This window comes from Aquarana catesbeiana, linkage group LG03, assembly GCF_042186555.1.
Source record: "Aquarana catesbeiana isolate 2022-GZ linkage group LG03, ASM4218655v1, whole genome shotgun sequence".
Taxonomy (NCBI): domain Eukaryota; kingdom Metazoa; phylum Chordata; class Amphibia; order Anura; family Ranidae; genus Aquarana; species Aquarana catesbeiana.
Window position 1 is genome coordinate 130,040,897 of NC_133326.1, and position 18,491 is coordinate 130,059,387.

The following is an 18,491-nucleotide window of genomic DNA, read 5'->3' on the forward strand; positions in this document are numbered from 1 at the left end:
CTGTGCCTGAGAAAGAGGTGTGAGCTCAAAATTTGAAGCACTGCAGGTGGCAGATCCATCTGGCTGTATGATTGATGATGCCGATGTCTGTGCCTGCAGAGCCCAGCCTGGGGTGAGTGAGCTCTGCACTATGACTATCTCCCTCCCTCCTCTCCCCTATCTAGCACTTAGGGACAACTGAACTCTGGTGTAAGGGGGACCATGACAGATTCTGATGTAAGGGAGAACTCAGCCAGATTCTGATGTAAGGGAGAACTCAGCCAGATTCTGATGTAAGGGAGAACTCAGCCAGATTCTGATGTAAGGGGGGGACTCAGCTAGGCTCTGATCTAAGGAGGTACTCAGCCGGGCTCTGATGTAAGGGGGAACTTCACCGGGCTCTGATGTAAGGAGGTACTCAGCCAGGCTCTGATATAAGGGCGGACTTCACCGGGCTCTGATGTAAGGGCGGACTCCACCAGGTTCTGATGTAAGGGGAGACTCAGCCAGATTCTGATGTAAGGGGAGACTCTACCAGGTTCTGATGTAAGGGGAACTCTGCCAGCTTTTGTTGTAAGGGGGGACTCTACCAGGCTCTGATGTAAGAGGAACTCCGCCAGGCTCTGATGTAATGGGGGACTCCACTAGATTCTGATGTAAGGGGGGACTCAGCCAGGCTCTGATGTAAGGGGGGACTCCGCTAGATTCTGATGTAAGGGGGGACTCAGCCAGGCTCTGATGTAAGGGGAGACTACGTTAGATTCTGATATAAGAGGGGACTCCGCCAGACTCCAATGTAAGGGGTGACTCTGCCAGATTCTGATGTAAGGGGGGACTCCGCCAGGCTCTAGTGTAAGGGGGGACTCCGCCAGGCTCTGGTGTAAGGGGGGACTCCGCCAGGCTCTGGTGTAAGGGGGAACTCCGCCAGATTCTGATGTAAGAGGGGACTCCAACAGACTCTGATGTAAGGGGGCACTCTGCTGTGAGGTGGAACTCTGATGTAAGAGATTATTTTACGGACTCTAATGTAAGGGGGGACTCTGCAGACTCTGTTGTAAGGTGGTGGAATTTGATGTGAGGGAGGACTCAGCCAGATTCTGATGTAAGGGAGAACTCAGCCAGATTCTGATGTAAGGGGGGGACTCAGCTAGGCTCTGATCTAAGGAGGTACTCAGCCGGGCTCTGATGTAAGGGGGAACTTCACCGGCTCTGATGTAAGGAGGTACTCAGCCAGGCTCTGATATAAGGGCGGACTTCACCGGGCTCTGATGTAAGGGCGGACTCCACCAGGCTCTGACGTAAGGGGAGACTCAGCCAGATTCTGATGTAAGGGGAGACTCTACCAGGCTCTGATGTAAGGGGAACTCTGCCAGCTTTTGTTGTAAGGGGGTTCTCTACCAGGCTCTGATGTAAGAGGAACTCCGCCAGGCTCTGATGTAATGGGGGACTCCACTAGATTCTGATGTAAGGGGGGACTCAGCCAGGCTCTGATGTAAGGGGGCACTCCGCTAGATTCTGATGTAAGGGGGGACTCAGCCAGGCTCTGATGTAAGGGGAGACTACATTAGATTCTGATGTAAGGGGGGACTCAGCCAGGCTCTGATGTAAGGGGGCACTCCACTAGATTCTGATGTAAGGGGGGACTCAGCCAGGCTCTGATGTAAGGGGAGACTACGTTAGATTCTGATGTAAGAGGGGACTCCGCCAGACTCCAATGTAAGGGGAGACTCTGCCAGATTCTGATGTAAGGGGGGACTCCGCCAGGCTCTAGTGTAAGGGGGGACTCCACCAGGCTCTGGTGTAAGGGGGGACTCCGCCAGGCTCTGGTGTAAGGGGGAACTCCGCCAGATTCTGATGTAAGAGGGGACTCCAACAGACTCTGATGTAAGGGGGCACTCTGCTGTGAGGTGGGACTCTGATGTAAGAGATTATTTTACGGACTCTAATGTAAGGGGGGACTCTGCAGACTCTGTTGTAAGGTGGTGGAATTTGATGTGAGGGAGGACTCTGATGTGAATGTGGCTCTCATCCTGACTGCTGCACTCTGTATGTTGTTTTGTATGTTACTTACGCCTGTCCTCTGTACTTTTTACATTATGCCATACATAGACCTGGACCATGGATCGAAACTCACAAGGTCCCTGCTGAACTGAATCAATTTTGATCCAAGTATGGCCACCTAAGACAAAAATATCATTTTTCTGTGCATAAAAACACATTTAATGGAAACATTTTGTTAAAAAAAATTTCCTTTGTCCAGAGGTTCATTTGTGTCTGTGAGACTGAGACTGTCAGTTGTGGCACAATAATTAGTATTTTGTGTGTGCTCTATGTGCTCTATGTCTTTCATAATCCTAGTCTTGCTCACATTTTGTGATGCTGTCTTGACTTTTAAATTGTAAAGTCAGGCAGATTACTTGTAATGAGAATTGTTAATGCTTATATAGTGCTTATACTGTTTGATGGCTAAGTTTGCCTTTAGGAACCTATTATATGTCCTCTGTCCTGCTGACTCCCTGTACACTGCCATACTGACCCCTCTAAACCCCCCGCTAATTTCCCGTTCTCTGCCATACTGACTCCTGTTCTCCATCCTGCTGATCCCTGTAATCTCTCTGCTGCCCACCCATTCTCTGCCCTGCTGACCCCTGTACACTGCCCTGCTGATCTCTCATTCTCTGCTCTGTTGACATTTTTTAATGCAACCCCACATCAGACCAGCTGGATCTGGCCCTGCAAAAGAAGCTGTAAAGCGAGCCACACCTATTGGGCTTTCTCATTATCTAACCTTTAATGTTCTGGAAATTTTGAAATGCTTTGTTTACTCTATTTCTTTATTTGTAAAGCATATTCAAAAAGTATATATATATATATGTTTTTTTTTTTTTTTGCCCAGCCCAGTATATTTACAAAGCATCAGTATATTTGAGGGCATAACAGTTAGTCAATAAGTCTTTAAGGTCTTGTACCGGTAGGTAATAAAATTGTAGTAAAAACTTGACAAAAAGGAGCTTCACTGGCCCACTGGTGGTCAGTCACGTGGTCTCTGCAGAATATAACTGGCAAGCTGTTTTGCTGCAAGCCTTTTAACATAAATGTAACAATATTTGAGTAAAATTCCATTTAACCACTTTAGCTCTGGCACCTGAATATTACATGTGTAGATTACTTATGCCACAACTTTGTAACAAATTAAGATAATGAAATAATACATATTTTTTTATTTGGGGCAAATAAGACTATATTTTGGCAATATTGTCTTGCAAAAATTATTTTATTTTCCACACAGTCTATCAGCAAAAAGTTGTAACAATATGAAAAAAATAAGGGCACTTCATACTCATGACTACTTGGGTTATGCTACCACCTTTATGTGATTGGTGATTTCTGGCCTATTCTGACTACCCTTGCTAAGGTAGCCTATGGCTAGAAGGTCAAAAGGGACTGTAGCTGGACCCTCATGCAAGAGAAGGGATGTTGGGAAGCTACCGTTTAGTGCTGGATCCTGCTGGCCGCAATCTATAGGGTGCTATGTATGTAGTGACCATGCTGGTAGGGTGCTTTACAGGTCCAAGGCAGCAATCCCTGCAAAAGTCTAGTCTCTAAAGGTCCTATGGAGTGTACTTACTGTGAGAGGTGAAGACTAGACCTTCCGACCCTTTAGCATTGACTGCAGAGTGCCTCTGAAAAAGGTTTGAAGCATGTGGCAATCTTTTCAAAGAGTGTTCCTTGTGCATTGGTGTAATGCAGGCTGGATTTCGCATGCAATGCTACAAACTGCAGTAGTGGTGTTCAAAAGGGATGTACCAGCACAGCTTTCATCTGCAATTATGTCATCACAGTACAAACTAACCTGAGGTTCCCACTTCTGGAGTCCTCTTCTCCTATAGCCATCTTTTCCTCTACACTCTGTTGTGCAGGAAGTGATCTATGCCAATTGGGCTCAGCAGTTCCCCATGAAGGAGAAATTCCACAAGTTATGTAGATCTCTTGCTTCTTCCTACTTGAATATGACCCTGAGGATCCTGGTGAATGAGGTCCCGGTCTTCAAGGATGCCACACATAAATCATTAGAGGCCCTCCTTAGGGTAACCTCCTCTTTGGTAGCCTGTGGATGGAGTTTAGCAAGCCTGGGTAATGCATATGGTCCATTCCAGAGAAGCAGACCCAGGGGATCCTGCAATCTGGCAGTTCTTGGAAGATTTTCCAAAAGCATTGGGTTTCTCAGTGGATGCCTTGGAAGACTGTATAATGCAGCTTTTCTGGGTGGCCACCACATCTGTCCACATGAGAAGGATCCTATGGCTCAAGTGTTGGTCATTAAAGCTTCACTTTAAGTAGTAAATCAAGAGGCCATCCTCATTTACATTGGAGGATCACCACTTTGTATTGTTTGTAGCACTGCCTTTTGGCCTGTCTAGGGCCCCAAGATTGTTTACCAAGGTGTTGGCTCCTGTTCCAGTGACCCGCTCCTTAGGGAGCAAGAAACTCAACCTCCAGGGAGGTGTACCAACATGCAGGCCTTATTTAATCCATGACTCTATGTCATGGTACATATGTTGGCCTTTCTCCAGTCTGGTGTGAAGATGTCTGGCTTTAAATGTCATCAAAGGGCAAATCTCGGCCTTGGTCATTCTGTGTCAAAGACCTATAGCATCTGATTTCTCATTAAAAGCTTTTTACAGGGTTTCATACAGATTATTCTACCTTTACGGCCCCTTGTTGCAAGGTTGTATTTTGGGTGCAATTACTTTGACATGCAGGGTATTGGAGTTGACTGCACCTTTCTGCAAGAAACCATTCCTGGTTCCTCACCAGATGGTACTGAGGCCTCAGTCCTCTTTTTCTAATTAAGGGGGTTTCTTCCTTCCAGCTGAATTAGGACATTGTTGTCATTTGTTTGTCCTAATCCTAAGGATAAGATGCTTTACTTTTTCGTTGTTTTTTGAGCTCTTCAAATTTATTTGAAGACTATTGCTTTATATAGACAGTCCCTGTCGAGTCCATGTTTGTTCTAGCTCAGGGTCCTTGAAAGGGTCAGGATGCCTCTCAAACCACTATTTTTAGGTGGATGCAGTCAGTGCTTCCTGGGCAATTCAGCATCCAGCTTCTGTTATTCACATTAGTAAGGCAGCTAACTGGCCATCTCTGCACATGTTTTACCACGTAAGTGTACATACATCTGCGGATGTCAGTTTTGGGTCAGGGGACTTTGCAGCCAGTTTTATAATGGGGTTCCCCCGTGTCTGTTTTGGGTTTTAGGCCTATTGGCCTTGCTTCTGCATTGGCCACCCCTCGGCCATGTTTGGTGCTTTGGGACATCCCAAGTATTGCTGAATATGAAGTGCCCTGTATCCTGTGATGTACAGTATCTTTAGGAAATTAAGATTTTTGCTTTACCTGTAAAATCCTTTTCTAAGAGTAAATCACATAGGGATCCCTCCACCCTCTTTCCTCATTGCTTGCTACAAAACTGAGCCTTAGCTAAGCTGAGAGAGGTTATGCCTGGGCAGAGAATTCCTGTTTTTTTGGCCATTAACCTGAAGGTGGAAACATTACCAAGTAGTCAGGAATATGAAGTGCTCTGTGTGCTATGATGTACTCCAAGAAAATAATTTTACATGAAAACCAAACATCCTAATATTTTATTCTATAATTTGTCCCTTTTTTTGTATTCAGTATTTATTAGAGATTTACTAATGTTTACAAAAACAGGTAAACAAGTCAAAGTCACAAATAAAAAACAAAATGAAAATATACAAAAAACAAAAAACATTTGGTTACTCAGGCCACCCATGGGGTAAGAGTCCACATTCAGGGTAATGGTATGGTACAGGGTTACATTCGACACTTGTCTAGGACAGAGTGTAGGAATCAGACATCAACAAGCTTACCATTGTAAGATAGAAGTAATTTGTCCCATTTGGAAAACAATTGGAAACATTCAGCAGGAAAAAAAATAGCTAAGTTTTTTAGGGCTGATTAACTAAGGGTCATTATGCAGTTAAATAGAACTAACATTTTATTTAATTTTTACTTGTAAGGTTGTTTTACCTGATGTCACATGCAGGTCAATGATCACGCCTTTTCTCTACATATAAATGAAAGAGTAAATACAGCGTAACAGTTATTACATTGTATTTCCTCAATTAGACTTGCAGACTATTTGCAAGTATTATTTTACATAGGAGCAGCTGCATTGCAATGCAGATGAGGGACACCAAGTCCCGTCTTACCCATTGCTGCTCCAAGGATTTGACAGCTCTGAACCCGAAAGTGCTCAAAGCTGAGGGCTTCTGGGTTTATTCAGCTTAGGGGAAAGCAGTGAACTCATACTTTCTATTGTGATTCCCCAAACGTTATTCCTCAGCTCATAGCAGGGTAAGGTAAGCCCAGGAACACTGGGGGGGGGGGCGTTGGGTTGGATCAGGAGAGAGGGCAGGTTGTGCAGGGCTTATTTTCCTGGAGCCTGCCAAAATGTGTCTGGTGATGCACCTGGCAAAATACCCCTGGGGAGAACATTCCAGATGGTGCTGGATCCTCTTCCACTGTCACATAGAAGTGAATAAGGCTTACTTTTATCTAGCTGTCAATCAGCACACAGTAAATGTTTTTTTTTAGCAAGTAGTTAAATGGGGGACCAAAGAATTGCTCTTGAACTTGGCTCATTGAGTACTCTGCCACTGGAGAGATGGAGGCCCAGAACAAGCAGCCAACAAAAACTCTACGGCAGTCTGTAGGTGCTGAGAGAACAGAAAGGATCAATCAATATCCAATCAGCAGACTGGGAATGTGTTTCTGTCTAGTGTTCTGTAAATTTGTACAGTACAACTCACACAGAGTGGGAATCCCCTGTGTTAGCAGTACCTCAATGTTATAATGTTTTTAAAATGAAATCATTATGATTCAAGGTAAATATTGTGCATCTGTTATCTTAATGTCTGAAAGAAAAACTGTCTGAATTGTCAAAATAAATTCTTTTTTTTTCAAACCATTTCTAAAAAGACAACAATAAGCTTTCCTTTCAGACTCCCTTGTAAATGAAGCCAGTAGGCAGTAGTGTTTGTCCTAAACTGACTCTTTCTTTGTCTACTCCTCATAGGAGAGCTGCGCTCGGGTTCTTCTTTTCCGTGGAGCAAGTAAAGAAATTCGGAACTTTAACAACCAAACAGCGTTCCAGGTAAGGGCAGGTATTCCTAACCTCATAGGTGTACCTAACCTCATACAAACTTCAGCTGAGTTTGAAAACTGCTGTATATTAGGATTATTGGCATTTGCACTGGGAAGGAAACCGTTTGAAAATGTTGGTAATGTCTGTACAGCTGCAAAAGTTGTGGTGTTCTCTCTTCCTGAATGTGCCTTAGATATTGGATAAGTCACATGTATACATTATGTACAGTATCTCACAAAAGTGAGTACACCCCTCACATTTTTGTAAATATTTTATTATATCTTTTCATGTGACAACACTGAAGAAATTACACTTTGCTACAATGTAAAGTAGTGAGTGTACAGCTTGTATAACAGTGTCAATTTACTGTCCCCTCAAAATAACTCAACACACAGCCATTAATGTCTAAACCGCTGGCAACAAAAGTGAGTACACCCCTAAGTGAAAATGTCCAAATTGGGCCCGATTAGCCATTTTCCCTCCCCGGTGTCATGTGACTATTACAAGGTCTCAGGTGTGAATGGGGAGCAGGTGTGTTAAATTTGGTGTTATCGCTCTCACTCTCTCATACTGGTCACTGGAAGTTCAACATGGCACCTCATGGCAAAAAATTCTCTGAGGATCTGAAAAAAAGAATGGTTGCACTACATAAAGATGGCCTAGGCTATAAGAAGATTGCCAAGACCCAAAAACTGAGCTGCAGCATGGCGGCCAAGACCATACAGCGATTTAACAGGACAGGTTCCACTCAGAACAGGCCTCGCCATGGTCGACCAAAGAAGTTGAGTGCACGTTCTCAGTGTCATATCCAGAGGTTGTCTTTGGGAAATAGACGTATGAGTGCTGCCAGCATTTCTGCAGAGGTTGAAGGGGTGGGGGTCAGCCTGTCAATGCTCAGACTATATGTCGCACACTGCATCAAATTGGTCTGCATGGCTGTCATCCCAGAAGGAAGCCTCTTATAAAGATGATGCACAAGAAAGCCCACAAACAGTTTGCTGAAGACAAGCAGACTAAGGACATGGATTACTGGAACCATGCCCTGTGGTCTGATGAGACCAAGATAAACTTATATGGTTCAGATGGTGTCAAGCATGTGTGGCGGCAACGAGGTGAGGAGTACAAAGGCAAGTGTGTCTTGTCTACAGTCAAGAATGGTGGTGAGAGTGTCATGGTCTGGGGCTGCATGAGTGCTGCCGACACTGGGGTGCTACAGTTCATTGAGGGAACCATGAATGCCAACATGTACTGTGACATACTGAAGCAGAGCATGATCCCCTCCCTTCAGAGACTGGGCCACAGGGCAGTATTCCAACATGATAATGACCCCAACACACACCTCCAAAACTACCACTGCCTTGCTAAAGAAGCTGAGGGTAAAGAAGAAGATAATGGACTGGCCAAGCATGTCTCCAGACCTAAACTCTATTGAGCATCTGTGGGGCATCCTGAAACAGAAGGTGGAGGAGCGCGAGATCTCTACCATCCACCAGCTCCGTGATGTCATCATGAAGGAGTGGAAGAGGACTCCAGTGGCCACCTGTGAAGCTCTGGTGAACTCCATGCCCAAGAGGGTTAAGACAGTACTGGAAAATAATGGTTGCTACACAAAATGTTGACACTATGGGCCCAATTTAGACATTTTCACTTAGGAGTGTACTCACTTTTGTTGCCAGAGGTTTAGACATTAATGGCTGTGTGCTGAGTTATTTTGAGGAGGCAGCAAATGTATACTGTTATACAAGCTGTACACTCACTACTTTACATTGTAGCAAAGTGTCATTTCTTCAGTGTTGTCACTTGAAAAGATAGAATAAAATATTTACAAAAATGTGAGGGGTGTACTAACTTTTGTGAGATACTGTATGTATATTACTTAGAATGCTTATATACAGTACATGTGTCTGTGTAGGAGTTGCCAATATATTTTCACTGCTAAATTGTAATAAAAAATAAATTTCCTGGTAAATCTAGAATAATATATTTTATACTTGGAAGAGAATGTTTTGTTGCGCAGATAATAATAATAGTATGATGAGTGTGTGGGTGAAAGGGTAACACTCCAGGTTGTTACAAGGACACCCATGCTGTCTCTGTGATGAGGAGATAATCTATGCCTATCTAGATTATCCTGTATTAATCTGGATTACTGTCAGCCTGGTGTCAAACCCCTCCCTTACTATCACCATCTGTTGGGACACAACATCATATTTCACATTCACTGTTTACTTATATATCCGTGCTGCAGTAATTTTGAAGCAGGCATGATTTTGTAAAGTATTTCAGTTCCAGTTATATGGCATAGAGGGTAAGAGATCTGTACAGAGAACTGACTTAAGAATGAGAATGGTAGATTTGTGTTTGTACATCTACAACATTTATTCCACGGTTTTCACATAATGTCCATGCCATGCAACAAGCGGGTGTTTGGTTGAGCTTTTCTTTAGCGTCCTTCTTAATGATATTGCACAGATATTGCAATACAGATATAGCACAGATATTTTAAGCCCCTGGCTGAGCATAGAGTAGACTTTGAATCCTTCTACTGTAACTGAATGCATAGTACTCTGGTCACGTGTTCCATATGCTATCAGCACCAGGAGGGGGTCTGGTAGTTTTTGGTGCAAGCAGTGCTGAGAACCGGTTTGCATGTATAGTGCAGCTGCCCAGAGTTTTTCAAAGTGACAGAATATCCTCCACACTTAATCATTCTATTAACACTTAATTCACCCCTAACCGAACATTTACACTTAATCATCCACTAATGCAAGTTTGGTGTCAAATGGCCAACTGCTGCTAGGGATCCTGTGGCTGGCAATGTGTCAATGTGGCAATTTATATTAGCAGCAATGCTAAAGATAGGCTTATGTGTTAACGGCTTACTTTACAAAAACTAAAGATGGGCTGGTCACTGCACAATATGCAGTATCAATGTACAGGCAGTCCCGAGTTACAAAAATCCGACATACATACAACTCATACTTACAAAGCGGAGGGAGATAACAGGAATTGAGAAGTAATCTACCTCTAGGAAGGAAAATTCACTCCTGTAATGCCCCGTACACACGGTCGGACTTTGTTCGGACATTCCGACAACAAAATCCTAGGATTTTTTCCGACGGATGTTGGCTCAAACTTGTCTTGCATACACACGGTCACACAAAGTTGTCGCAAAATCCGATCGTTCTGAACGCGGTGACGTAAAACACGTAAGTCGGGACTATAAACGGGGCAGTGGCCAATAGCTTTCATCCCTTTATTTATTCTGAGCATGTGTGGCACTTTGTCCGTCGGATTTGTGTACACACGATCGGAAATTCCGACAATGGATTTTGTTGTCAGAAAATTTTATATCCTGCTCTCAAACTTTGTGGGTCGGAAAATCCGACCGTGTGTACGGGGCATAAGAGTTATCATGGGAAAAATGTGTGTCCTCTGAAGCTTTATCACCAATCCTTGTTTCCACAACCCAAAATTTTCAAAATCCAATTGTCATAGGGACAGAGAGTGAAGTGAAATCTTCTGAACATGGACACAGACAGCAAAACAAACACTTACAGGGGTATTAACCCTTCCCTATGCTACCCCCCCCCCGCCTGACTGCTCTGTGTCAGTGCCTTCCCCCTCCCCTCCTGCTGCTGAAATAACATTTATTGTTTTATATAATCCTCTGTTTCTCGTTGTGCTAGGTGCTCCTGTTTCTGTGATTTAAAAAAAAAATGCTGTCTATACCTGATTTCAGATCGCCGTTCGGCGCTCAAGTGACAGGCTGGCTCTCTCCTCCTCTCGTCCCCACTGATGTCAGTGTGGGAATCTCAGCCCCGCCCGCTCTAGATGTCAGATCGAGAGGGGAGAGAAGTGGCCGGTTACGTGAGCGCCGAGCGGTGCTCTGAAATCAGGTATAGACAGCATTTGCATTTATAACACACAGAGACAGCACCACCTAGCATAACGAGACTCAGAGGATTATAAAAAAATGTCACAGTGGGTTAACAACCACTTTAAGAACAAACCTACAGAACCCATCCTGTTTGTAACTGCCCGTATTGTAGTTTTTTTAAACACCTAATATTTACTTATTTTCATTATTATTTATGACTTCAGAATGCTTTCTTCCCGGTAACCACTGTGCCTAATTGCTGGCCCAAAAACATTCCTCTGTTGTTGCCCATTTGACCATGGAAAGTAAATAATGTCCTTTTGCCTCCTGATACTGTACATGGACATGCTTGTCATTTTAAACATCATTTTCGTTATGCCCTGTATGTTCAAGGGTAGATAAGGAATGGATTACTTAGATTCTTTCTGAAATATTAACAATTTTTTTTTTAAATTGTGCTAATACAAGAGACAACTAAGTTATGGGTGGACACCAGCATGTTATATTAATCACTAAGTTAGGTCATCCACAGATATGACTCCATAACACAAGTGATTTCATATTACAACATTTTATGTGCTAAGCTCAGGGTCATGTAGGGTTTCCTACTTTCAGCTGTTGGAGCACTTGTCATTGCACACAGCAATGTTTAAACTTTTTTCAAAGTCTTTCTATTAGTTGATGTTTTGTTGGACTTACCCATTAGCTAAACCAGGTTAAGGATTATGGCAAGTCCCGGTGTTGTGGAGGTGTTTTAGAGATGTACAGACATCTGCCTGTCTGTTTTTCTTTGTGAGAATATGACTAGCTAAAGATATCCATAGACATTAGATGAGTTCCCTTATGCAATCATTTTGTAATGTCTAGGAGTTACCTGCAAACCTAGCTGGCAGAGACTCATCTGGGTGAAAAGGGAAAAGTTTCAGTCTAATAAGACTGCAATAGAAGTGTCTACAGTGTGCATCCCTCCTCTCTCTTTAGGCCTGTAAAAAAAAAATGTATGTACTCCTAACTCAAAATATACCTTCTCTTGCTCCCAACCTTGCCAAATCTCAAAATTCCTTTTTTTGCTGCTGTGATTTAACTTTCTGTTAGAGGATGGCTATGTTTAATTTTGATGGTCCCATTGTAAGTAGAAACATAGCCACCCTCAGTGAACAGTGTCAGTCAGTAGAGCAGTGGACAGTGTCAGTAGGGCAGTGGATGGTGTGTGGACAGTGTCAGTAGCACAGTGGATGGTGTCAGTAGGGCAGATGATGGTGTCAGTAAGGCAGTGGACAGTGTCAGTAAGGCAGTGGATGGTGTCAGTAGGACAGTAGATGGTGTCAGTAGGGCAGAGCTTGGTGTTAGTAGGGCAGTGGACAATGTCAGCAGTTTTTTTTATTTTTATTATGTTATTGTTTTATTTTTGAAATTTTGTTTTTTAATTATTTTTTTCAATTTTATTTTTTATTCTTATTTACAATTTGTTTTAGCAGCCCTGTTAAGGGGGTCTTTGGTGAAATATCAGGGGTCTAAACAGTTCTCTGATGTCTGAGGCAGAGAAAGGAGATTGAAGACACACTCCTCAACCTCCATCTCTGAAGCCTCACAGCAAGAAATGATTTAGTGAAAAATGGATTACAGGACCAATAATTAGTTATTGTGTATGAATAATTTTTAGAGAATAAAGATATTGTTTAGTGTCACTATGTTGTTGCAGGCTAGCAAAGATACCTACTGGTGGCTGTATAGATCATGCCTGTAAATGCGACTGCATTCAAGTGCCTATTCCCAGACTAATGCCGCGTACACGGTTGGATTTTCCGATGGGAAATGTTTGATGTGAGCCTATTGGCTGAATGTCTGACCGTGTGTATGCTCCATCGAACATTTGTTGTCGGACTTTCTGCCAACAAATGCTGGCTAACAGGTTCTCAAATTTTCCACCAACAAAACTTTGTTGTCGGAATTTCTGATCGTGTGAACACAAGTCTGTCGCACAAAAGTTCACGCATGCTCGGAATCATGTACGAGCCGGATAAGCTCGGTCTGGTAAAACTAGCGTTCGCAATGGAGATATCACATGACTATTGAACTTCCTTTTTATCTGCTCGTCGTACGTCTTGTACATCACCACGTTCCCACTTTTGTAATTGTTGGCCAACATTTGTGTGACCGTGTGTACAAAAGACAGGTTGGAGCCAACAACCTTCGAACAAAAATCCACGGTTTTGTTGTCGGAAAGTCCGATCGTGTGTACGTGGCATTAGACTACACAGATGGCTGAACGGACCCATTGTTATCCACCTGACAACAAAGTGCTCAGTTTTGGGTTGGCTTGCACTTTAAACTTGTGCAGGTTTAATATAATTACTATCTGATTTTTCTAGATCTAGATCCCTCTGTGCTTTATAATTAATGAAAGGTGTACAGGAAATTGTGCAGAGCTTGCTGAGGGGGAGAGGAAAGGACAAAAGATACAGAAAGTGTGGGATGAATGGGGGCTGACAAGCTGAAAGTGTTTTATTAGAAAACAAACATTACTATATATATACATATAAATAAATAGTATAGAATGTATGCTGTATGATTTAAGCTTTATAGATTTATTGAGACTTCTATTACATCTTTGCACCTTTGTAGACGGTGCATTAACTTGTATTAATCTTGGTTTAGTAAATGTCGGTGATTTCCCTGTGCTTATCGTTAGGAGAGAGGTGGATTCCAAATGACAGAGTGGGAAACTATACCTATGTATATTATTTTCTCAAATGAAATTCTGCCACTATAGAATACACTGCACCTCCTCGCAGTTTAATTTTGACTGCAAGCAATATTTAGATCTAAACATCTCATGATTGAAAGTCAGATATATTTTTTTCTGAAGATTTGTATTTGCATTATGAGGCTCCGTTCTTTACCTTTAGGATCCCTTGCACACAGGGGCATCCAGCTGCTGTGCATCCCTCCTAGCATTTTAGTGAGCCTTGGAGGGACAGGTGCATAGTCTAACCCTGCTGCCTACAGTCCGCCAAAGTCTATGGCAGGCTGTGGCTGGACAGGGCTGAACCCTGTATGGACTGGTACACGTGTTTAGGGCCCTATGTGTTCACCTGTCCCTCCCAGGGATACTAAAACGCCAGGAGGGATGCACAGTAGCTAGACACCTCCTTCCACAATGAGGCCTAAGTAGATCTTTCACAAAGACATGCATTTTAAAGAGGAAGTAAAGTCTCCCACTCTGATGATTCTTTTCATTTAGTCCATTATAATAAGTAATTATCAAACTATAGCCACTGTAATCCAGCCCAAATCGCATATTACTTACTGTTTAAAGAAACTTTAAAAAACTTGTTTCCAGGGGTAAGGCAGCGCCATCTTAAGTATTAATATAAAAAACGTGAGCAGCGCTACAAACAGTGAATAACATATATGGAAATATGTATATGCAAACGGTCAAAGGATCCCTAATGGACCCAAAGAAATATTCAAAGTTAGCAATATAGGTGCCAAAAAACATAAAAGGGTGGTAAAAATGAGTCCCAACAATAAAGAACATGAATGTAATATTAAACAGTCCGTGAGAAAAAACATCCAAAATTGTTCAGAACAAATAAAAGTGAGGTTATTCGATCACACAGACACCAACATGTGAGGAGATCCGCCACCGTATGTACTATACGCTTACCAGATGGCAAGCTTTGGCAAGCTTGTATGGTTACCTGATAATCTATAGCTGGTAACGTCACACCACGGCTTTCCGGTGAGGGGCCAAGAAAAAACAGGGTAGCTCCATCCAACCCGACAGTCTCCTCTGCTTCCTTTTCCAGCAAGGTCACCTCTGTTCGTCGTACCTCATGGAACTTCCTGTCTTTATCTAATATCACTTCCTGTTTGTACAGGAATTTGTACTTTAAATTTGCATGCGCCCGTGAAATGGAACTTTAGTACCTCATATTTTCCATAGGTGATGCTTTGAAAAAAAAAACCTATAGGTCATCAGTCTAGTGTTATGAAGGAGGTCTGGTGCTAGAATTATTGCTCTCATTCCAGCGTGCACGGTGATGTGTAACATGTATCGCAATCGTTTTCAGGTGTAGGCGCCCTGACGCATGAGTTTACATTTGTATGTGCGAATATGTGGGGGGGGGGGGGTTATTTGCTTGGGAACTTTGATGTTTTATAATTAAAAACTTTTTTTTTTTTTTTACATGACGTTTTTTTCATCACATAGGGGACAAAGAGTCCCCTATGTGATGATTGTTTTGGTGACAGGTTCTCTTTAATGAGACATCCAGGGTCTCCCCTGTGCTCCACTGAATGTAATGCAATGCACATCGCACTGCATTACATTTTTTTCCCAGTCTTGATGGATGGGCAAACTGTCAATAGGGACCCGGAAGTGACGTCATACACATCACTTCTGGGTCAGCAACAAAAAGGGGAGGAGAGCAGACCTGTGTCCGCTCTCCTCCCTCCCTGCTACCTGGTGGCACCCACTATGCTGGTCCCGGGGCCACAGATGAGCATGCGGAGAATAAAAACATTTTTTCACTCTCCCCACCCTGCATTTTTTTTTAACCCATACCTTAGTGGTGGTAAGATCGGCATATATTAGATACTCATCCACCCAGCGGATCCAGCCCTGTCTAGCAGAGATCCCCCTCTCACTCCCATGCTACCATGTCTTGCTGTGACGTCATCGAGAGGCTGCCGGCTGTCTCCGATTCAGCCGGAGTGTCTCTTGATGATGCTCTGCTAGGCCCACCCCCACCTCTTTTACTCAGTGAAAGGCTTTGCCTATTGGGATATGTGACATTCATATGCCGAGAGCTAAAGGGAAAACAGGGCACGTCGTTCGACTAGCGAATTATGTGCACGGGGGGGGGGGTCGGTCGGACAAACTCATTAAAAATAGTAAAAGTAACAAAAAAAAAAGTCCCTAATCGGGCAGAGGAGCGAGAGGGGTGGAGAGGAGGGATGATGCCGTGGAGGGTGAAGGTCCGCTTTAACATTTACATAATTGACCAAACTCTTTCCAGTTTTTCAACCCAAAAAAATAACAATTACCCATACACTACCAATGTTTACAAGCAATAAAAATGTATATTACAATTAACAGTGTAGACATAAACATTTAGGCCTTATTCATACGTTAGTGTTGTTTTAACTCACTGAACGCATGTTTTGTGTGTTTGAGCACTCAGTTGACATTCATTCAGAATGCCACCCAGCACACCTTCCCCTATGCACCTGTGTTGCACTACCATATGCTGTGGTGCACTACGCTGGTAATAGTGCATGCACCTTTTTTTGGTGTGTTTGGTGAAAGGCTGCTTTAACACAGCACAAGTCTAGCATATTATGGGTTATCATGCCAGAAAGATGTAAATTGCCTCTATGTAGGAGCTTCTGGTAATAAAGAAAGGTCACTGCTGCTGTCACTCTTTGTACAGGGTGACGTGTCATCTGTCACTCTGCTCCTGTATTTGCTCTGGCTGCCTCTGCTGGCCTACTGGCTGGCTAGCTGTTTGGTTTGAGATCTGACCAGGTTGGCTGGTTTGTGTTCTGGCATGGCTTACTGGTGTGTGTCCTTGTGTACTTGGTTGAGTTAAGTTCTGGCCTGGCTGGCCTGAATTCAGCTTGTCAGAGACGTATACATTTTGGTCAGGAGTAAATAATGTGGAGCTCAGAGGACAGTAGTATGTAACACAGAGTGCAGGGGTCAGTAGTATGTGACACGGAGTGCAGCGGTCAGGGGTAAGGAATGTGGACTGCAGAGGTCAGAAGTGTATATTGCAGAGTTCAGAGGTCAGGAGTAAGTAACAGACTGCAGGGGTCACAAGTATGTAATGTAGGGTACAGGGGTCAGGAGTATGTACACAGATTGCAGGAGTCAGAGTACTGTATGTAATACAGAGTGCAGGAGTTAGTCATAATAATTCAGAATGGTGGAGTCAGTGGTAAATAATACAAAGTGCAGGGGTCTGGTGCAAGAAATGCAGAGTTCACAGGACAGTAAACAATAAAGCAAAGTTCAGAAGTCAGGATTAGGTACCTCAGAGTGCATGGGTCAGTAGTATGTAATGCAGCGTGCAGGGGTCAATAGTCAGTAATGCAAAGTGCTAAGATAATTAGTAAATAATGCAAGTAATGCAGAGTTCAGAGGTCAGTAGTAAGTAATGCAAAGTTTAGAGGTCACTAATAAGTAATGCTAAGGTTAGCAATCAGGATTAGGTAACTCAGAGTGCAGGAGTCAGTAGTAAATAATGCAGAGTGTAGGGGTCTGGAGCAAGCAATGCAGAGTTCAGAGGTCTATAGTAAGTAATGCTGAGGTCAGTAATAAGTAAAGCAAAGTTCAAAAGTCTAGAGTAACAGAGTTCATGGGTCAATAGTAAGTAATGCAGAATGCAGGGGTCAATCATAACTAATGTAGAGTTCAGGGGTCAGTAGTAAGTAATGCATAGTTCACTGGTGTCAGAAACCATGAATCAGACCAAGACAGAAGTGCAGTTAAAATCACACTTGTTTAATAATAAAAATAGTAAAAGATAAGATAAAAGGGGTGTACTCACTTTTGTTGCCAGCGGTTTTGACATTAATGGCTGAGTTTTGAGTTATTTTGAGAGGACAGCAAATTTACACTGTTATACAAGCTGTACACTCACTACTTTACATTGTAGCAAAGTGTAATTTCTTCAGTGTTGTCACATGAAAAGATATAATAAAATATTTACCAAAATGTGAGGGGTGTACTCACTTTTGTGAGATACTGTAGCTGCAACAAATCTCAGAGGACATCGTTGATAAATTCCTGGAACATTGCCAGAGCGTTGCAAAGGCCAAATGGCATTACAAGGTACTCATAATGGCCTCTTCTGGTATTGGTTTTCCATTCGTCGCCCTCCTTGATCCTCACGAGATTGTATGCTCCTCTCAAATCCAGCTTTGTGAAAACCGTTACTTCCTTGAGGCGGTCTAATAACTCCGTAATCAACGGAATTGGATAATCATTCTTAATCGTGAAACGATTGAGACCCCTATAATCAATACAAGGTATTCTCCTTCACAAAAAAGAAACCAGCACCATCGGGAGACGAGGACTTGCGGATGAATCCTCGAGAAAGTGCGTCTGCAACATACTCCTCCATGGCCTTATCCTCCGAAACCGACAAAACCTGGCCACGAGGCGGTATGGCACCAGGTTGAAGGTCAATTGCGCAATTATATGACCGGTGTGAAGGTAAACTACCGGCTTGACCTTTGTCAAAGACATCGTTAAAATTGCGGTACTCCTCCCGCAGGGAGGAGAGTGAAGAGGTGCATAGGACCTTAGCCACATTCTGGAAACATGTCTTGCTGTATTTTGGTGACCAGGAGAGGAGAGAACCTCAGCATGAAGCCAATCAAAAGAGGGGTTGTGCCTCTGTAACCAGGGATAACCAATAACCAGCGGTACTTGGGTGAGGAAGTAACTTG

At 43.1% G+C, this 18,491-nt stretch overlaps 1 protein-coding gene across 4 annotated transcripts in view; it reads left to right on the top strand.

The window, feature by feature from the left end:
- The window catches only part of SHANK3 (SH3 and multiple ankyrin repeat domains 3), a 605,848-nt gene that overhangs the window by 333,388 nt on the left and 253,969 nt on the right, over positions 1-18,491 (top strand). For all 4 annotated transcript variants that reach the window (XM_073619226.1, XM_073619225.1, XM_073619228.1 and 1 more), the window contains exon 10: positions 7,082-7,159. In XM_073619226.1, the coding sequence (XP_073475327.1) occupies positions 7,082-7,159 (78 nt within the window). The remainder of the gene's footprint in view (positions 1-7,081; positions 7,160-18,491) is intronic.